A 22,063-nucleotide genomic window follows, 5' to 3' on the forward strand; every position below is an offset into this window, starting at 1 on the left:
ACTGATCAGCTCTCGCTTGAGAGGAATGAAGATCTATTTGTTAGCATGACCCATGTAAAACAGCACCCTCATGTTTAGAAAAGAGGAGCATGGGAATTTTTGGTGAGAAAAGACCAGCCAGTCCTAGGCCCATGATCTATATGGAGAAGAATGGGCTGAATAAAAACCCTCTGTGGAACTAGATACATTTCACTAGCTTATCTAGTGAGGGTTTGAACTGATCTTTCAGAAGAAGATACTAAGTTTTGCTCATCTCCACAACATCTCTTCTTGACCAGTTAAGACAGTTCAGTGTACCCCTGCTCTTGTTTACCTCTCAGAGACCTTGGGTGCCTGATCTAGCGCTGCGGATTGCTCTAGGCATCAAGGCACCCAAAACCAGGTACTGCTGCACTGAAGTTTTCATACCGTTTTAGTCTTGTGTTGCTGGTTAACATTTACTTAGCTTGCAGAAATCTGAGTGAGCTAACAGTTCTCTTCCCCTTCTTCCTTTAAAGGCTCAAGAGGTTCACCTGGCGTTGATGGTTTCAAAGGGATGACTGGCCTAAAAGGAAGACCAGGCATCAAGGGAGTCAGAGGAGAATTTGGCTCGTTGGGGGCTCAGGGTGACAAAGGCGCACAGGGCGCACGCGGCTTTAAAGGTATTTGCTTATGGGCGCTATCCGTGTGTTTGCTTTTCACATCTGGAGAACTATTTTACAAGGACACAAAGTCAAAGAAGACACATTTTTCACACGCTAAATTTAGCTCAGACATTCCTCCACCTATTTCACACATGGGCCTCTGGCCAAGAGGCCTGGATTTTAGACTCAAGGAAAGGTTACTTCTTTGTGAATCTTTACACGTCTAAGGTTGGAGACAGACATCTCATTATTTAACCGAGCTCAGACAGTGGCACCTGTGGGCACGCACGGAACTCAACAGAGCCTTTACCCAGGAAGCGTTAAGGTCTTTGGGGGAAAAGATTCAGATTTTGCTCCAGTTGTGCTGTAAAGGCACTGAAATATTCAGAAAAACAGGCAATTATGTAGTTAAAAGTTAGAAACATATCAGTTGATATCATCATCAGTGAAATTAAAACTGTAACTCGGTCCTCTTTTCTTTGCATACAATTATCTTTAAATAGACACTTTACCACAAAGCCAAAATGTTATTTCTAGGGACCCTGAGATAGGTACTTAAGAAAAACCGGTCTGCAATTCAAAGGTTGCAAAACAGTGCTCCCAGTAACTCAGGGGAGGTCTGAGCAAAAGGCAGGTGTGAAAACAGCCTGGGTGAAGAAAAGTGCAAATATACTTCTTGGTGAAGAAGTATAAGATCATAGGAGACAAGTCTGGGTGGCTGGCCTGCCTCTGGATCCCACACAGAACTAAAGAGAGTCATACAGTCTATTTGGGTCCTTTCTTCAGGATGTTATTTACTGATGTCACCAGTAACCTTCAAATCAGGAAAAGGAACAAAATGGCTGTTAACAAATACAAATACTTTCTTTCGCCTGGGGCTTTTTGACCAAGAGCTTCCCTTTCACTGGAACTAACCTACTTTTCTGTGCTTTCTCCAGTGTGATTTTTGGGTTTTGTACACACATAATACCTAACTGATCTGCTGAGAGGCAAATTATCTATCACAGAGGAGTCTGGGTACAGGTCCCCAGGATTATATGTAGAAAAGTTTAACTCAGTTTTCATGTTTTCTTATCCTTGACTGTTCTGCTGACACGTTGTATTGACACAGGTAACTTTTTAAGCAAGTGGATTTTCCACAGTTTGTGCAAGATTATCTATTAATCCCTTTTTGCTTAATTCACTCGTCTGTTCGCTTTTTCCAACGCAGTGCTGCTGACTAGCTTTTTGTAACACGGTTGGGTTTTCTACCTTTTAGGTGACCGTGGGGATCAAGGCCCCCCGGGAGAACCCCCAAAGATCAAGCCCAGCATGATGATGGAAGTTAAAGGTGAAAAAGGAGATGTTGGAGAAAGGGGCACGAAGGGATTCTTTGGCTTAAAAGGTCAGTGGTCACAGCAAAACAAAAGAAAGCACATTCAGGGCTATCGAGCGGTGTCTTTTCTCAGCTACCATATTAAATATTCCCCACTCATCGTACCACTGTGCTGCAGCCCCCCCAGCAAAGTCTCTAAGTGTCTGGCAGCGTCTCACAGAGACACCCCCGAGGAAAGCTGCCTTTGCTGCCTTGTTGGCACACACTAGCATATCGTGGTGCCGTGGTTTGAGAAGGCTGCTAGCAGGAAAACTTCTTACGCACAAGCAACTGCGACTCAGTCTTCCCAGCTTTAATACTAAAGTCTCCTTTATTTTTCTTCTTCCCCGCCTGCAGGTAGCAAGGGAATGCCAGGCATCCCTGGAAAGACAGGAACACCAGGGTCCCCTGGGCATCCCAGCTACGTGGCCGGCGTGAAAGGGGACATCGGCGCGAAAGGGCTGACAGGTCTGAAAGGGTATCCTGGTCCAGCCGGCTCTCCTGGCATCAGAGGCTTCCCTGGCAGCACAGGAGGCAGGGTGAGTTCATGCCCATGAGGGTGTCCTTGTGCTGGCATTCAGCGTCTCTAGGGAGTGGCGTTCACCCCTTGAAATTGTGCTGAACAGCTACAGTGCAAAGATAATAATGCAATGAAATTGAATAAACAGATCAAATATTTTTGCTCGATCCTTACAGTGTTCATTAAGCAGAGTCCTTTCTTTTCTCACTGGGAGACACCCAAATTTCAGGAGCCAGCTTTTTGCCCATGAGGACCCAGACAGCTCCTTCTAGGTCCGTGGTCCTGTTGCCGTAGCTGTTGTTAAAAATTATTCTCAACGCTGGGCTTATTCTTCCCTTTCTCGCAGGATTGATGGTACCACTGCCAAAAATTATTCACTGCCACTCATCTAACAGTAAAAGAGTCTAAGAATCCCAGCTCCTAGAGGGTAATTCACTGCGATTCACTTTGCCTCAAAAATAAATTACGCTGGAAGAAATAAACTCTTACAAAAAGCCTGACAGTAGAGTCACAGACATCATTTATTTGAGAGAGACAAAATCTGTTCCTTTCTCAGGTAGCTTTGCCCTTGGATTTCAATAGGACTTTTTCCTAACCGGGGATTGCAGGACTCACCACCATATATATGTAGTAGGATGTTCTCAATTTCAAACTTAAGTCTTTGCAAACAGAACTTGTTCCATGGTTTGTGCTGGTTTGGCTCAACCGATTTCAGCCAAATGACTCTACAAATTATAAAGTACTAGGGAAACTTGAAAATGGTAAATTTAATAGCCCTTTTTCAGTATTTCCAAACTGTGCTGCTTGGAAGGTTGAATAAATCCTCATTAACTGATACCTGTTTTCAATCATATGATAGGGAGAAAAGGGTATTCCAGGAATTTCGGGCCGTTTTGGTACTCCTGGCTCACATGGTGAAATAGGTGAGTTTGTTCTCTATCTGAGCACGCTTTGTATTCATTACCCATCAAACGCTCAACATTAAGTTCTGAAGAGGCCCTAAAGGGCGTTCAGTCTTAAAGAGTCTTTGTACAGTCTTACGGAATGATATTGTAGGTGTGGGAGGCTGTGACAAGGTTAATACTGGTAATTTCATGCAATGTGTACTGTCCATGGATAAATCCATCCATGGCAGGGAGGGCGGCTGTTCTAGAGATGTTCTGTTTTTCTTTCTTTAACTTATTCCTCTTTTATTGTAGAAAGAAAATAACTACTGAATTTTGACTCAGAATTTGTGATTCCTTCGAAACAACTGGAAATACTGTTTAAATTAAAACCTTACCACTCATGTGTTCATTTTTGCTTGAAACAGGTGAGCAGGGAGATACTATAAACTTACCAGGAATGCCAGGCCTTAAAGGGGAAGTCGGTGTGCCAGGCTTAACAGGTATTAATTTCACAACTGCTCTGGATATATTACTTTTCACGTACTGAAGTCCACAGAGGAAGGGAGGGGGAGCTTACCATGGGCTTTTGATGGCTGTTGAACCCGTGCTCTGATGACAGCTCCTGAAGAGGTTCATCTTTTCTTTATTGAAATGAATGTGTGCTACGTCTACCTCTTCAACCGAAAGTTATAGCAGTAAACATCAGTCACATGCAACTCGAGTAAACATTTGTATGTAATTTTTTGCCATTGATGAGAAAAGGAGCAATATCAGGCCATGATTATGGAAGATGGGATAGCAGAGTCAGGTTGATTTTGGATTGGGTTGGTTAGGTAAGGTATTAAAATTTCCCTACACATGTGGCACACTTGAACATCAGTGTCATATTCCACATAATTTGGGGAGTACTTCTAAAAACAAATTTAATGATGGTTTGGCCAGCATGCTGTAGACAACTATTCTTTCTCCCAGATTATGCAAGCACCCTGACTAGAAGAATGTCTTTATGTGGCAAGACCAGGACCCATTCAGTAGCCAACTTCACATTACGCTTGTTAGCTTAGGGTCGTATAGAGATTATTAAAAGAATATACTGGTTTTGTGGTTTTCCAGGCACAAGAGGAGGCGCAGGACAAAAAGGCGAAGGCGGCGATCCTGGTATCCCTGGCATTGAGGGCCTCAAGGGCACACAGGGTGTCCCTGGCTCTGTGGGACAGGAAGGTAAAATATTCTTTTTAACGCTCTGAATAATAAAACTGTTTAAGAAGAGAAACAACAAAAAAAAAATCTCTTCTCCTTCGAAAGAAAGTCATTATGTTTTTTTAATGCCTTGATCATTCTATAAGTTGGTAAAGAGCAGTAAAAAGGATGTGTTACTCATGGCAGAACTTATTAAGAAGAAATTTCAAAAGCCTAACTCTGCTTCATACCAGTTTTACCTTTTTTACAATGATCATGTGTCCAGTCAAAGTGTTATTTTGCTGGCATACTCGGGTATCCTAATGGCATCTCAATACTGCAGGGAGGTGGGCTTTTCAATGCTCTTTTCTGCCACAAGTGAAGTCAGTGTCCTCCAGGACCCAGTTACTCAGGAGCTTTTGAGCCAGGCTCGTTGGCCAACTGTAAGTTGTGAACCAAAGGCAGGTTTGGCTCTGGCTGGATCATAAACTCGGGGCTTAAGAACATGTCTTATTGCAGGAGGATCAGAGCAGTTGCTCCACATTTCTCATAGAATTACAGGGCTTAGAGACTCCAGCCAAGACTGGAGCAGTTTCGGTAGATACCTCTCTGGGAAACAGTTCTTTTCCGATCAGCTCTCCAGTCAGAAAGGCAAAACTGATGCGGCAGAAGGGAAAACTGAGGTGCGCAAAAATGAAATTACTTACTGTAACTGGTAATAGAAGGAAAATTATCATTTTAATAGGAGGAGCCCACTGTATTTCTGAGGTTGTCAGAAACCTGAAGTTTGTAATGAATTGCTCTGCTATACTATGCCTCTCCTACCTTTGCTCTCTTCAGTTTTCTTCCACTTGGATGAGTGGTGCAGTGTCATACAATGACGTTAGGAGGGGAAAACCTTCATTTTGCTACCTGGGAGAATGAAGGTAGCACAAGTTCATGTTTTGGGCTATTGCTTTCAAAGCCACCGATGAGCAATGATTCATCGCTGTCGCGCAGGTTTGCCAGGACTGGTTGGCCCCCCAGGGCAACAAGGAAGCCCCGGGACGCCCGGATTTCAAGGTGAAAAGGGAACTCCCGGCTGGCCTGGCTTACCAGGACAAGCAGGTATTCATACAGCTTTCAGCAATTCGGTCATTTCAGTGCGAGTGCTTGCTATTGTTCCTTTGGTGTGAAGAAGAAGAAGAAAGGGGGCTTTTTGCAGTTCAGAGTGGGAAGAGTTCCTTCTAGTAAACATTTATTCCTCATAAAGTCCAGGTGTATTAACGAAGACCCACGTGGTCGCTTTCTGATTTATGGCTGCTGAAGGATTGCTGCCTGCTGAGCTCACTTTAACTGCTGGTGACCTCCCTCAACCAGGAAAGCAGTTTTCAGGAAACGTTTTTGTTTTTCATGACAGCCAGGAAGAAAAAGCAAAAAAATATTTAAAATGCAGCAAGATTAGTGATATACAGTATTAGAATATTATAATGGTGGCAATAGATAGCAAATAGTATACCTGTCCTACATCATCATCAAAAACCGCGAACTGATCCAAGGTCTGGTCTTAAGGATAAATGACTTATGGCTCAGACAGAATTCTGCTACCAAAATACAGGTAATAGTGTAAAATGAAGTGTTTGTTTGTATCACAGGAAACAGAATCTCATTGGTTGCCACCTAATTCCTTATTATGTTAAGCGAGCAGGTTTTTTTCTACAGTACAGCCAGAAATTGCCCTGCTTTCAGTAAGATGCATCTATCTGAATCTGCATCAAATCTAAGATAATATGGTTATGAAGGCTGCCTTTATAGACAGCGAAGAGAGATTTAGACACTTATTTTCGTGACGGTTGAATCGTCCTCCAGAGCTGTGGCCGTTAATTAGAGATACCTGTCTAGCTTTAACATCATACTTAACACTTGACAGGTACAAATAGGTGGGATAAATTCTACCTATAACAGCAGCAGCTACTAGACATTTTGTTAGGGTTTTGTTGTTTTTCTTAAATGACACGGCGTGAATTTCTCCTGAAGAGAGCTTCATTATAATCACATTTAGAGCCTACAATTATGCCATAATCATCTTGGTTTGAGGATTTTGGAAAACTAAATGGTTATTAACAAAATTGTGGCAGCAAGACTGGAACTAATGGCGTGCTACCAGATGGATCAGAGATATTAAACAAAATATCTCATGGTGAGTTTATTGGATAATAACAAAACTTGCCAGTCACAGAACCATGGTGTGGTCTATTTCATAATAAGCTTATTGTAATGAATTAATTTGCATATAATACACCAGATTTTAACAAAGAATAGTATTTATTCAAGCATTTTAATTTTTTGCCTAGGAATATATACAAACTCATAGAAACTATTATGATAATCATGAATGTAATTTTAAAACAGGCTTGCCTGGCTTAAGAGGAATCAGTGGACTGCATGGTTTACCGGGCACTAAGGGCTTACCAGGATCACCAGGTAAGTGAGACTCGTATTCTGCCTGCTCATAGGCACAACGTTGTGTTGGCTACGAGTTTGGTCAGTGAGATCTTCGCAATGTGACTTCCTTAACCGTGTCATCCAAAGCCCAAGGTGGAATTCGCTTCATTATTGTGGGCTCTGGCAAACGACTTCATACACTATGTGCTGCCACACAGATGGATTAGAACACCACTTCAAATCATAATTTCTCTCCCCTTATAAAGTTAAAGCCTCAAGGCCTTTTTTTCCCATTATGAGCCATTGTTTTCAATGGGCCATTACAGACTCCTGTATTTAACAGCATGGGTTTATGAAAGGCAGGTCCTGCCTGACGAACCTGATCTCCTTCTATGACAAGGTGACCCAATTATTGGATGAGGGAAAGGCTGTGGACATTGTCTACCTAGACTTTCAAAAAGCATTTGACACTGTCCCCCATAGAATTCTCATGGAAGAACTGGCGGCTCATGGCCTGGATGAGCATACGATCTGCTGGATCAAGCACTGGCTGGATGGGTGGTCCCAAAGAGTGGTGGTCAATGGAGTTAAATCCAGGTGGCGGCTGGTCACAAGTGGTGTCCCTCAGGGCTCGGTGTTGGGACCATTTCTGTTTAACATCTTTATTGATGACCTTGATAAGGACATAAGAGTGTATCATCAGCAAGTTTGCAGACGACACGAAGCTAAGTGGGAGTGTTGATCTACATGAGGATAGGGAGGCTCTACAGAGAGACTTGGGTAGATTGGACCGATGGGCCAATGCTAATGGAATGTGCTTCAACAAGGCCAAGGCCGGGTCCTGCACTTGGGCCACAACAACCCCATGCATCGCTACAGGCTTGGGGAAGTGTGGCTGGAGAGCTGCCTGGCAGAAAAGGACCTGGGGGTTCTAATTGACAAGCGGCTGAACATGAGCCAGCAGTGTGCCCAGGTGGCCAAGAAAGCCAATGCCATCCTGGCTTGTATTAGAAATAGTGTGACCAGTAGAAGGAGGGAGGTGATTGTCCCCCTGTACTCAGCACTGGTGAGGCCATACCTTGAGTGTTGTGTCCAGTTCTGGGCACCTCAATAAGAGAGATATGGAGGTGCTGGAGCGAGTGCAGAGGAGGGCAACGAAGCTGGTGAAGGGCCTGGAGAATAAATCTTATGAGGAGCGATTGAAGGAGCTGGGACTGTTTAGTTTGAGGAAGAGGAGGCTGAGGGGAGACCTCATCACTCTCTACAACTACTTGAAAGGACATTGTAGAGAGGTTGGTGCTGGTCTCTTCTCACAGGTAATTAGCGATAGAACAAGAGACAGTGGCTTCAAGCTGCAGCAGGGTAGGTTTAGACTGGACATTAGGAAAAAATTCTTCACGGAAAGAGTGGTTAGACACTGGAATAGGCTGCCCAGGGAGGTGGTGGAGTCACCATCCCTGAATGTGTTTAAGAGTCATTTAGATGTGGTGTTATGGGATATGGTGTAGGGGAGAACTTTGTAGAGTGGAGATGATGGTTGGACTCGATGATCCCAAGGGTCTTTTCCAACCTAAATGATTCTGTGATTCTATGATTTAGTATATCCACATGTTCTACACATGTACGTTAGCATGCTGATATGGTGTTACATGCATAAACATTTCACCTTTCATCTTAATTTTGAACAACTCCACAACAGGCCCAGATGGCTACGGCTCTGCAGGCTTCCCAGGTGCAGTGGGTGACAAAGGGGAAGCGGGAGAGCCGAGCAGAGTGGAAGGCAGCCGAGGACCACCGGGCCAGAAAGGAGACAGAGGTGTTCCAGGTTCGTATTCCGGAGAATGGGATCTACTTACTATTTGTTTCAGCTGTGGGCGTTACAGATGTCACAAAATGCAGCGTAGTGCAGACAGCTGTATCAGCAAGCTCCCGATGTGGGGAAGGTCACTGTTTGGAATTAGTGCTGCAGCTCAGCCAGCATCTGCACAGAAACAGTCCCTCCGGGACAGCCTGGGTCCTCCCCCATGGTAGCAGCATCTTGTAGCACCCACTGAGCTCAGCACGCTGCAAATGCCAGAGGCTGCTCTCAGCCATCAGCTCCCAAAATATTTTTAATGAGGCTCCACTTAACACAAATGCTATGGCTTTTCTTTCTTTCTTGTTGTTGCAAATCTATCAGTGTTTACGTTTCTTCTGACAGCCTCACTGTCCATCAATGTGTGATTGTCCCGCTGATTCCTCCTGGGCTGTATTCCCATGCACAGGGAACCTTTATCCCTCGTGCCATGTAAGCATCCAGCCTTCTGGCTCAAACCCACCTTACTGTAGCAGGCTCTGCTTATCTCATTATGGTTCACCACCAGTTCGTCTTCCACCAGGGAGCCACCAGACTGATGTTATGGATGAATCAACTAATTACAGGGCTTTTTAAAAAAGCTTCCCAACGTTTTGGCTCTGAAAGGATTAAGGACTGGCATAGATATAAAACCTTACTGCCTTTGCCTGCTTGATTCAGTAGCTCATTCCTATTCTTTTGTGTTACGCTTTGCTGTTACTAACATGCTGTGCCATTCAGAGATTTATTAGCAAGCCCTGGAAGAAATGGCTATTTCACTTATTCATGTTTGTTTGTCAGAATTAAATATTAATAATTTTTTTTAAATTAATAAACAAAAGGGGGTTTGTGGCTTCCTGACAATTTGAATCTACTGAAAAAAATAATCTGTCATTCATGGGCCAGATTTTTGGGCATTGAACACTTTTCATCTGTAGAGAACTTCTTGCATTCAAACTTTTGATTTTAACTGACTCACGAAAACCTTAAGTGTCTGTGATCCCTGACTCCAGAGGACACAGAAGAACCAAGCTGCTTTCTTGTCTGCTTCAGTATACCTAGGATATTTTGAGTAATTCCTATCTTGAAATAATATTTTACCTGGCAGACACAAGATTATTAGCATTCCACACAGTGAGATGGAATTAGCTATCCAGAGAGCTTTGGCACAGAACTAGTATTTGATTCTTTTAAGAAAAACCTCCACAACATCATCTGAAAAAAACCAAACCGACCACAAAACAAAAATCAGTGGGAAGTGCAGGTGTTTTCCATTATGAAAATCCTACTCTCTATACTTAGCCTAAGATGAGTCCTTATAATTGCAATTGTGCATTTTCCTTGCAGTACTGATTATTTCTTCTCTTCCTTTCAGGAGTTCCAGGACCTTTTGGCATTCCTGGGCAGGAAGGATTTCCAGGGCCTCCTGGGATTTCAAATATCTCAGGATATCCTGGTGATATAGGCTCCCCAGGTCTAGACGGAGTGCCAGGTAATCCATGCCTTGTTCCCCTCAGAGAACGATAAAAGATAAAGTACAATGTTGTGCCCTCAGACAACAATAGATTTTTAAGTACTGGGTTAGCAACAGCAGTCACTGTTATTTTGGTCTTGATTTAGTAAAATATTCCTATTAAACGCAACACTAAAGTGCGTGAATAATTGCTGGACAGAACGAATGGTACATAAGATAAGATTGACAGACCTCTTGAAAACAAAAGGCAGTTCCTGCAGGTTGTCCTGATGGAAGGGTTTGATTTTCATGCAAATTACTGATTTAATTATCCAGAATTCTCTTAACAACTTTCAGAAGCATTATATTAACTTACTACTTTAAAATCTGTGGCAGACTTGCAAGTCTACGGAATATTTTCTTAATCATTTACAGAAGTTTCCTATGTGAAATTACCATGCAAACTAAGTTACATGGGGAAGCGTTAGCCCTTCTCCTCTCTAAAAGCCCACGCTATGAGCCGGCCTCTCTCACACGTATGAAAGGGCCACTCTGTGTCACTCTGTATTTAGAGGCTGATATACCTGCTGCTTATTGGACTACACAATCATTTCACACTGCAGTGCCACAGTGAAGAGCTCGTAGCAGAAGCTGCAGGTGTCCCACTGTCATCTTTATATGATGCATGGAAATGCTTATGTAAACTCAGGAAAAACTTACAAAAGACAAACCAGCTGAAAACCAACAAAACACCTGATGGAAACAGAACATTAGTTGGCCTAACTCTGCATACAGATTCCCACTCCCCAGGCAGTCATTGGCGTACAAAATAAAAATAGAAGCAGTCAGGAGAGTGGGAACGGGAACACCATCTCCCAGCCAAAATGGTGAGACAGGAATGGCTCGCTTTTACTTTGCCACATGCACCTTGCATTCGTAGCCACACATGATCCAACTTCAGTGGGCAGCACGAGAGATGCCCCACCAAATCCCTAGTCAGTAAGTCCCTCTCTCCTCAGCAACAAGGTCCAAATGTCTTCTTAGGCAGCAGAGGTAACTGAACAGAAGCCTGCCAGGTTTAGCTTCAGGCAACATATAATTCTGGAAAAAGAAGCTGTTCCCATAATTCCCAAGACAGCATGAAGTAGTTATTTGTATCCAGATGTTAAACCGAAGCACCAAGATACATGGAACAGTAAGTCCTTGGCTTATTTACCACCTGGCACTGAGTCAGGTACTCGCTGCTGTCTGATTTCTCTCTAGTTACTTGGAGAATTTAGGATGAAGCAGGCAGGCAGCCAGTGAAGTGGGGCATTTGCTGGGGAAGGAATAGCTCATTGAAGGCTGTATCTCAGCAGGCACCCCACTTCTGAAATCCTGCTGGAGATGGCACTCTGCTTTGTGGGAGCTTCATGCTCCAGTTCCTCTATTACTGCAGCAGAAGGGTAATGCCAGCCTGAGAGCAGGAGCAGGAGAGCTGAATTAGTCTATTGGGGAGCTACGCATTAGCTCCCCGCTTAAATTAAGGAAATAAAACCTGATGGGATACAATTAGATAATAGTTATTTTCCCTTGTGCCCAGGTCGTAAGTATAAACAGCTTACAACGTATATGTGCTCTAAACAGGCTATCCAGGACTACAGGGGCAGCCTGGAACACCGGCTCCACCAGGAAGCAAAGGAGAAAGTGGACAACCAGGTGTGAGTGGACAAATTGGCCCAAAAGGAAGCAGAGGTGATCCTGGATTAGCAGGGAGACCTGGCGTTCCCGGGTACCCTGGACCAAAAGGTAAGGATGGGAAACACTGATCTTGGCTGGGGGCAGGGGAACCTGCTATGCCACAGCAGCTTTAATGATATGACTGTTGCACTCACTTGATCTGTGTTGAAATGCAATAATGCCACGTCATTTTGCACTAAAGGTCGGAAGGGTGAACAAGGTGTCATCGGCTTTATGGGCACCATAGGATTTCCAGGTGATTTGGGACCCATCGGACCCAAGGGCGATAGAGGAGTGACTGGTGAGTAAGTGCAGTCAGATGCGTGACTCCTTTCTAAACTACTCACTTTGCAACTGCACAGAGCCTGATCTATCTGGCCCTGCTTTGAGCAGGAGGTTGGCCTAGATGATCTCCAGAGTCCTCTCCAACCTGCATGACTCTGTGTGACCCCTGGCAAATTCCCGTGGACAGCTGCCTGAATTTAACATGGGTAGTCAACTTTTTGCCTTCTAAGAATTTATTTTGTATGAGGTGCCCACTCCAAAATCAGAGCCACTTTCAGGGTAAAAAAAAATAAAGAACTCCTGATCTAAATTAATCCTCCGGAGAAGACATACTGGATATTTAGAAATATCTTTAAAATCCATCACTCCCATCTATACCATCATGTATTTGTGTCTCCAGAAGCCCACCAAAAGATGGTGCTGCACCTCAGAGAGCTGTTGGCTGTCTGGGGGGAACTTCCCAGATTCCTGTGTCATAAATGAGGAAGCAGTAGCATCGTTCATTTCCTTCTGCTTATCTGTGTGCTGTCCAAGAGAAGACAATCCCCTTACATGTTCCCCCAGTATAATAAATATAGGTGTTACACCCGAGGTGGTGAGTTGTAGACAACAGTCCCTTTCTCACGTACGCCAACCAAGTAACAGCAACGTATCTGTGGATGAAAGCACATTAAGGAAAATACAGTGTTGGGTTTTTTTAATCAAACTGTCTCATCTTGCTTCCCATCACAGGCTTTCAGGGCCCTCCAGGCTCTCCTGGGTTGCCCCCTCTTCCTCCAAGGCTGGTTGCTGAGCAAGGCTCACCAGGTCCCCGTGGGAATATAGGACCTCAAGGAAGCCCAGGAGATATGGGACCTCAGGGTCCACCGGGTGATCCAGGTAGGAATTGCACATGTGGAGTGAAAGCTCAGTTCGCTTTAGCAGAGTGAGGCCACTAAATCACTGCTTTAGCTCCCTTCTTTAAATTCTATAAATCAGAAAGGAGAGTCAAATTTTCATCTTTCAAAGCTATGGCTTGGCTTTCCTCCTCCTCCTAGCATTCAGAACATAAGCACAACAGCAGAAAACTTTGACAACACCCACATAGCCAAAGAAACATCAGATATGGATCTCACTTAAATCAAGACTGAATGTCTTCGATGGAAATGCGCACATCCTTGTGGGCGTACTGTCAACCCAGGAAATGTTAGTGATCGACCCAATGCAGTGCACCTCTTGCTACTAGCCTCATCAGAGATGCGTGGTGGTAGCAAGAGTGAAAGATTAGGATTGTGGGGCTCATGTAGTCTTGATCCCAGCAACCTTTTCCAATGGAGACAGTGCTCTTTGCCTGAGCAAGAATCATCCTTAGCATAAATTGATAAACCTGGCAGATAGGACCAAACATATGCAAGTAGAGCACATGTTAACAAAATGGGTAGCATGTTGATATCTCTGCAGTCATTGTGCTTATAACTGTTGTTGATGCAAGGTTTCAGAGGCTCACCTGGAGAGCCAGGACTCCAAGGCAGGGGTGGCATTCCAGCTCCTCCCGGCTCCAGAGGTGAACAAGGAGGAACAGGGTTTCAGGGTCCGGTGGGATTTGAAGGTAAGAGATGTTGCACAGCAGTTCTTCCCTCTTTCCCCTTTCACTGCCAGAAATTGTTGTGTGGTTACTACATCACCGGGACGGGGAGGAGGGGAGCAGAGAGAAAGTTTCTGTCTTCACATCTTCTTCACAAGGGACAACTAACTTTTAACAGAATTATCTTAAAGCAGGATTTTCAGAATAGGTTTTGGTAGATGTAGATGTCAGTCCACTCATGTGACTGACTTTGTTTTGATCTGAGTGTATTTTTATATTGGTTTTCTCTCAAGTATTTCAGCCTAGTGTTTTACTAGCAGTTACATTCATGGAAGTGAATGGTTGGGTAGGTGATATTTGGGAATGTATTTGAAAAAGAAATACCTGTGTCCTTACGCAATCAAAGAACAGAATGATTACTAGCTTAATTAGCTAAGTACACAGAGAAAAACGTTTTAAAACCTTGTTAAGGAGCATAGTTTTAACCGTATGAAGCAAATGCAAGCGATTCAAAAACCATTGGTTCATCTTGGACAAAGAAAATGTTTTAAAGGAAAAATACGCTCATCTGTATTGTGCTAAAGAATGCTAAAATTCATCAGAACTTTATATGTGACTTTCCCTGGCTCTGACAGTGAAATACATCATCTTAGAAACCAGGAAGCCTGATCCAGGACCAATCTATTTCAAAAGCATTTGGTATAATCCTAGAACTACAGCTCTTTTAACAGCAGCTTACCATACGAAGAGGCATCATGCAATTGTGCTTTGTTCATCAGCAGCTTAGCTGAAATATCAGCCAGCATCAGAGCATTTGTGGGAGCACAAACTAAGTTGTATGATTTCTTTTTCCCTGCTCTTCTAAGGTCAGCCAGGTCGCCCCGGTAGCCCCGGGCTTCCAGGCATGCCGGGTCGCAGCGTTAGCATGGGCTACCTGCTGGTGAAGCACAGCCAGTCCGATCAAGAGCCAATGTGCCCAGTTGGCATGAACAAACTGTGGAGTGGATACAGCCTACTGTATTTTGAAGGACAAGAGAAAGCACACAACCAGGATCTAGGTACGTGCAGGTGTTGGTGGCAGCAGCCTCAATTCCATCTCTCTGGCTGAAATGAAAAAAAAAATAAAATAGAACTTAGAGAAAGCTGGGACTTCTCTAGGCTTAGGCTAGAGAGAAGGCTTAGGAAGAGAGACGAAAAAAACAGTATGTCTGCATTGAGTGCCCCTGAGAGAGCTCCTGTAAGTCATTAGTGTTGTTCAGGGGGACCTGTAAAGCCAGCAAAACATTCTGGACCGCAGGGTTTCCCTGACACATGCTTGGGAAAGAGCAAGAAACTGAAAACGTGCATTGTCTTCTGTGAGAATGATTGCCATAATTTCTTTTTTTTTCTGGTCTTCTTTTTTAACAGGGCTGGCCGGCTCATGTTTGGCTCGTTTTAGTACTATGCCATTCCTCTACTGTAACCCTGGGGATATTTGTTATTATGCAAGTCGAAATGATAAATCCTACTGGCTCTCAACTACAGCACCTCTTCCAATGATGCCTGTGGCAGAAGACGACATTAAGCCATATATCAGCCGCTGCTCAGTTTGTGAGGCCCCAGCTGTGGCAATTGCTGTCCATAGCCAAGAAGCTTCTATTCCTCACTGCCCTGAAGGCTGGCGCAGTTTGTGGATCGGATATTCCTTCCTTATGGTATTTGTTCTCCAGTGTCACACTTTGTGTGGCCCTGGGTTTTAAGTTTGAGCCTTAGATATTAGAAAGGCTGCTCTGGTTTAGATCCAGCAACACAAAACCCGTGCATCATACTGGGGAACCAGGGAACTACAAAACTAGTTTCTAGGAAGCAGAAAAGGAGAAGCAAAATTTCTGTGAATTGCAGAGAAAATTGCCTCTTGTCAGACTAGCATCTGGAGTCCTTACTTTATGTACAAAATAGTGCTTTGGAGCAGAACACAGGGACAGCAAATAAAACCGCAGTGAGGTGCGACAGTAGCCTACAAAGCATTTTCACAGCTGAAGATTGGGAGTTGCTTATGTACGTCACTATTAAGAAGCTGATCTGCAAGAAAAAAGCCAAAACTTTCCCCCTTCTTTTAGAAACTCAAAATCATTGATACTTGGTAGAAGCCAAAGTCTTTCACCTAGAATGGAGGCAGCCTCCTGCTGTTTTTAGAAATAATCTTCAGTGTTGGAACTCTAACGGCAACAGGAACTGAGCTCTATATCCCATTGCTTATAGGATCTCTTAGATCTTGTGATCTTATAATTAGGCAATGGGATGTTACAGAAAAGCTTCGTGTTAGGTGTGCAGTGGAAGACCTGCTGAAGGGCCTGACCTTTCTTGCAAGACTGTACAGAGGCATTGTGTAAGCACTGGAGCGCTTAACATGGCAAAGAGCAACTAGAACGTGCTAGTGGATGGAATGATCTGACAGATGCTCGTTTTTCTGAGTTGCTTGATGTATGCAAAAGTCAAAACCTGCCCATGTTGTTAACTCATTAAAGACTGAACCAGATGCTGAAGTAAATAAGGTTGGGGGGGAGAAAAAGATTTCTCTGTCAGAAAACATCACAGAACAGTAGTCAAGCTTACCTGCAAACTATTTGTTTGTCAAAAGCCAAAAGCTTCACTTTTCCAGAAAATCAGGTAAAAGGAAATCTGATATTTTTCATTAAGTTACAGAAAAAAATGCTTTGAGAAAAGGCAGGTCAAATTTTTGACCAGCCCTATGTTTGACCTTTCTTTTGCTTCTATAAAAAGCCCCGATACCAATCTCATAGTTACTTCACAAGAATGCCAAGGATTAATTAAATGTTTGCAAAGCCCCGCGTAAACACTCAGCATTGTTAAGAGCAAAGTTGTTACCTTAGCAAGAATTTTTTTGCCAGGACAAAGTCTGCCAGCACCAAGGAACATACAGTGAGAAGGTCACATTTTCCCAGCTAGCATTCAGAGCAAATGAAGTGTTTGGTGTACGCATTTTTGCCTCTCGGGCAACTATGGAAGAAGTACAGCCCACTTGTGGTTATCTCAGAGTACACACTGTTTTACTTCCTTGGCTTAAATTTGTCACCTCCTTCCCTTGGGTAGGGCACAGTCATGACGGGAGTCATCATGGACTCCTGCCCAAACAGCCACACAAGTCAGTAAGATTTCATGTAGCAAGGGCCCTCCACTGTCATGCATCCTCTAAAGGTAGGGTGGCATGAGCGTTGCAGAAGGATAAAAGGCCGTGGCCGATACAAGAGATATTATAGGCATAGAGCTGGAGCTTGTATGCTGAGCGCAGGAATGCCAGTGCTCGTCCTGAGGTCATCAAGCAGGTCCGCTCCCAAGCCAGGGCTCAAATAGCATGTGCAGTTTTTGCTAGCTGTTAATAGTTTATGCTGCTTCTTACCAACTTTGTCCTTGTAGAGAGATGGTAGAACAGTTCTACTCCTGAACTTCATAGCTTAGCAAATCTGGTGGGCTGCAGCTTTGGGGTGAGATGACGGGAGGGACAGGACAACAGGGACTTGTTGTTTTGTGGGGTTTTTTTAAAAAACAAATCTAAACCTCAGCAATATATAACGCTAGCTGGAGATCAAAGTCCTTTACTCTGTTAAAAGGTGACCACTTCTGCTACTCATTTGCATGAACACAGTGGGCCTCTTGCAGGATAAACCAAGGCAGTTATGGCTTGCACTGTTATAATACGGTGTTTATTAAAACGTAGGCAGGCAAACATACTGGATGTGCCCAGATTTCCCCCTACATTTACAAAACTATTTAGCAACTTTATTTTCCAGCTGCTTTCTTTTATATTGCAAATTCCTTCAGTTTTTAACAAAGAAAACAGCTTCACTTAAAAATGCAGCTGTACAGCTCTTAAAGGGACAGAGGAAATGTCTGTTTTGTTGGCGATGCCTTTGACAGAACAAAAGTAACATTCAGTTCATTACCACAGTACGTGTCAAAGGTAACAGTTGAGTGCATGGTTTTGGTGTAATTCGCTGTCAAAGAATATGCCACAGAGGGACGTAGTTATTTGTACAGAAGCTAATTTTGTTTCCACAGTGCTCCTCAGGTGCGATGCAGAGTAAGCCAGACTTTATAATTAGGGAATTTCAAGTTAGATAGATGGTGGAAAGTTCTTCTCAGTGAGGGTAATCAAATAGAGGAACAGGTTGCCCAGAGAAGCTGTGGAAACTCCATCCCTGGAGGTATTAACAACTCGACGGTGCCCTGGAGCGACCGAGGGCGACTTTGAAGTTAGCCCTGCTTTGAGCAGGGGACTGGCTGAAGTGACCTCCAGTGGGCCCTTCCCACCCATATGATTCTGCAAGTCCAAGACTTCCAACAGTGAAAATCTTAACTATAGAAAAGATGTTTGTCAGAAGATTTTAAAGTGGCATCAACATGTGAGCTAGCCCCTTTCTATAGCTAAAACATAGCTAAACCCTTAAGCCTTACAGAGTTGCAGGATTAATTGACTCTCTGCTCCAGAGATAAGAATTAGGAGCAATTCTAGTGTTTTTTTTCTCTTTTCCCACGCGTAAGTTTTTGACAGAATTGCCTGAGGTTGTGCTCTGAACGCTGCCCTCCTTGTCTCCTTTAGCACACTGCTGCTGGTGATGAAGGCGGAGGACAGTCGCTGGTTTCTCCCGGGAGCTGCCTGGAAGATTTCAGAGCAACTCCCTTCATCGAATGCAACGGCGCACGTGGAACCTGTCACTACTTTGCAAATAAATACAGCTTCTGGCTCACTACGATCGACCAGCCCTTCCAAAGCAAGCCCTCAGCAGATACGCTCAAGGCAGGACTCATCCGAAGCCATATCAGCAGATGTCAAGTCTGTATGAAAAATTTATAGAAGTCTTTCACAGTATAAGGAACCTGCTTTCCAGGTAGTTCTTATACAGTGGAACCCTTCTAGGATGGTTAGACATTTGAATAAATCATCTTGGTGCTTTTTTAACTTATTACCTCAAAAGCTGAATGGAAAGTTAATTTTTAAAAGTGTCTGTAAAAGCAAATTAGGTGTAACACAAATTAAGTCTAACACACAGATCTAGTGCTGTGTTCTCCTACTATACAGTATATATACACATTTTTTGCTAGTCTAACATTATGTCATTTGCCAAATGATACAGATACTCGCAGCTTTGAAACACCAAAAAAAACTTTTGGTTACCTTGGTCAGATACCCACTGCATTTACTTTAAGAGAATATACGCATCTTTTCTATTAACTATATTTGTCACAACAGTAAACACTAACAGCTGCAGTTCAGTAAAAAGTTAACATAGGATGATCAAAATGCTAAACCCTTGCAAAATACTGAAAATAAGCTCTGGAAAGTGCTTATGTCCAGCACTGAAACCTAACTTTGATGTCAGTGTTTTATGCTTGGGCATCTCAAACACACCCAAAACAATCATCTTACTGTATTTGGTTTTTTTCAAGACTCACCATGCTTTAGCACTTACCCACTGGCAGTAGCAGAGAAGCCCACAGGCCTCCCAAAAGTAGTGACCACAAAATGCAACTCTTCCTATTTTTATTAGGAGACTATATGATGAAGATCAGCATTTTATTTTACAAGCTTGATAATTTTTTTCTGGACATAACCCAGGCCAAAGGGTCATTACAGAGGTCTCTTGCTCCACTGTGTTGTGGACATCCATCTGTATCACGCTGCCCACACAGCAGCACCGCTGAGTGGTTTTTGCATTGCACTTTTTCCCCTCTGAAAACAAGCCACTCATCACAAACAGATTTTAACCACGCGCTGTTGGAACAGCCATCGCACGTAGGGTAGGTTTTGCAGGAGAGCATATTGCTCAATGTTCACGACCTTCCAACTCAGAACTTCCAGACCTGCCAGTTGTCTGTCTGAAGGCATGCTGTCCTGGCAGCTGGGGACACGTGTCAATGGGACAGCCACCATCCCAACTTGCACACAGCCATCCTTGCCAAAGCAAAGGGGAACGAGGCAAGGCATTTATTTAGCCCCATCTTTTCCCACAGAGAACCAGGTTATTGCATGCCAGGCTTGATAAATGGCCAGAATGGCTTCCTCTTTCCGTCTGTAGAAAAGGCAATTTAGCCCAAAGTTGGCTGTCACCACCGCAAGAGAGGGGGGAAAAAAAGGATCAGCTGCAAATTTCCTATTCACATAGTCTGATTATATACCTGAATGCTTAAAACTGAAATCGGAGAGACTTTTATAGCAATGAGTTGGTTTTTCAACAGTTCACCTCACTCCTGCTTCAGGTGCTTCTTGGCTTTTGTAATTACATTCCATCCTCACTGTATCATAAATAAAACCTGATTTTTTCTACACCTCTATTTGTTGATGATTTCCATTTTGTAAATGGTGTCTTCCTATACAATGCATATGGACTACTCTGTTGAATTACTTTGCACCTAAGGAATTTGAAAAGAACCACCAGAAAGCTCCTTCCACTGAAATTCAAAATTTTTAAGCAGGAATGCACTTGTTTTATTTCATGGCACTTAAAAAGATCCAGGAGGGAAGCTGTGTTTCTAAAATTCCTTGTATAAGCTGAAACACTGAAATAGTATTTCATTCGTTGTTAGGAAGAACAATTTAGGCCAATAAATTGCAATGTTGCAGATTAAAGTAACGTATTATTCATGCTCTGCAATGTTCCGGAAACCAACATTAACCAAACTTGGCAAGTGATACCTCCACGAAAAAGATATAAAGTATAAATTAAGTTAAAGTTCTTAGCTAGCACACTGTCTAACCTAGATTAGTTGTACATATAATTAGATATATCCACAAACAGAGAAATTACCTGAGCTTGAAATGAGCAATCTGGCCACGCAGTAGCTCTGAAAGGCTGCCTGCAAACAAACTAATCACACTAGTATTTGCTTCAGCTAAATAAAATGCTTAGAACTGGAAACACTGCAGTCAACATGAGCCAGGTCTGTTCCATGTTTGCCAATTCTTTTAAAATACACACAGCAGTAACAAATGCCCATGAATCGGCACCTTGTCTCTTCCAGGTGTTGCTAGACATCGGTGGTCGTGGGATGATCACACAGGTATCACTTGTGATTTTTACAGCATGCAGCTCCGGCAATGCAGCACATGCCATGTTTCAAGTGAATGCCAGCGGAGGTTATAGAATTCTGTAAAAACAAATTATGTCCACAACAGCAGCAAACTGTTTGGATTTTCGTGGCTAATACATTGCCTAATCTTCCTGTGCAGCTAATTTTTTTTGCACGTAAAACTTCAGCAGATAGGTCTTCCTCCAACAGTGGCTTTGCCTCAATTTTCTCTGACTCACAGAAGCTGTTCTTTGGAAGTTTGTTCAGTGCGGTGTCAGCACAGCATTGAGTTGAAGGCCCAGGCACTGTGCAGGAAAAACCAAACTACAAAACCCCCCAAGGTGCCATGCAGACTTGAACTTTTGTGCGTTGTTTGTGTATGTCATGTGCTTCAGGTCTGTGTACTCATACGCGTGTTTCTCCAAAGCCTGCGTAATCACTGTTTGGGAAGGGGAGGGAGCTCCTGCACGCAAACACGTGGAATACTTGCAGCAGCCAGAGGATTTCACCCAGTGAGCTACCCTGCAGCACAGCATGGAGGGGAGCTGGCTTACTCAAACTACCTCTTAGCTGGGCATTTACCCCCTCTCCTATGAAGACAGGCAGAGAGAGTTGGGGTTGTTCAGCCTGGAGAAGAGAAGGCTCTGGGGAGACCTTATAGTGGCCTTTCAAGACTTAAAGGGGGCTTATAAACAACATGGAGAGAGACCATTTACGAAGGCCTGTAGTGACAGGACAAGGGGCTGAGGTTTTAAACTGAAAGAGGGTAGAATCAGATTGGTCAGGAGGAGGACATTTGTTATGATGAGGGTGGCAAGACAACTGGAACAGCTTGCCCGGACTTCTTGAAAGTGGGTTCTGAATTCACAGAATCACAGAACGGTTTGGGTTGGAAGGGACCTTAGAGATCATCTAGTTCCAATCCCTTGCCCTTGATGGCAATCCAAAGCCTCTTGATGGCAACTGGCCCCCAAACCATGACTCACTGGCAACAAACTTAAGGCATTTTATTCTATGGAAATTACAGAGAATCATGGAATGGTTTGGGTCGGAAGGGACCTTCAAGATCATCTAGTTCCAACCCCCTGCCATGGGCAGGGACACCTCCCACTAGACCAGGCTGCTCAAAGCCCCATCCAGCCTGGCCTTGAAC

The 22,063-nt window shown here is 43.6% G+C and overlaps 1 protein-coding gene across 3 annotated transcripts in view; it reads left to right on the forward strand.

Moving 5' to 3' along the window:
- COL4A2 (collagen type IV alpha 2 chain) overlaps nt 1–20,175 on the forward strand; it is a 148,059-nt gene extending 127,884 nt beyond the window's left edge. For all 3 annotated transcript variants that reach the window (XM_063337710.1, XM_063337692.1, XM_063337702.1), the window contains exons 32-48: nt 498–641; nt 1,882–2,007; nt 2,335–2,516; nt 3,357–3,420; nt 3,810–3,884; nt 4,498–4,605; nt 5,563–5,670; nt 6,955–7,026; nt 8,687–8,812; nt 10,197–10,313; nt 11,901–12,062; nt 12,196–12,294; nt 13,011–13,157; nt 13,750–13,866; nt 14,709–14,900; nt 15,250–15,536; nt 18,443–20,175. In XM_063337710.1, the coding sequence (XP_063193780.1) occupies nt 498–641; nt 1,882–2,007; nt 2,335–2,516; nt 3,357–3,420; nt 3,810–3,884; nt 4,498–4,605; nt 5,563–5,670; nt 6,955–7,026; nt 8,687–8,812; nt 10,197–10,313; nt 11,901–12,062; nt 12,196–12,294; nt 13,011–13,157; nt 13,750–13,866; nt 14,709–14,900; nt 15,250–15,536; nt 18,443–18,697 (2,381 nt within the window). In that variant the 3' untranslated portion in view covers nt 18,698–20,175. The remainder of the gene's footprint in view (nt 1–497; nt 642–1,881; nt 2,008–2,334; nt 2,517–3,356; nt 3,421–3,809; nt 3,885–4,497; nt 4,606–5,562; nt 5,671–6,954; nt 7,027–8,686; nt 8,813–10,196; nt 10,314–11,900; nt 12,063–12,195; nt 12,295–13,010; nt 13,158–13,749; nt 13,867–14,708; nt 14,901–15,249; nt 15,537–18,442) is intronic.
- Nucleotides 20,176–22,063: the final 1,888 nt, after the last annotated feature.

Source organism: Chroicocephalus ridibundus, chromosome 1 (genome assembly GCF_963924245.1).
Source record: "Chroicocephalus ridibundus chromosome 1, bChrRid1.1, whole genome shotgun sequence".
In the NCBI taxonomy this organism is placed as follows: Eukaryota; Metazoa; Chordata; class Aves; order Charadriiformes; family Laridae; genus Chroicocephalus; species Chroicocephalus ridibundus.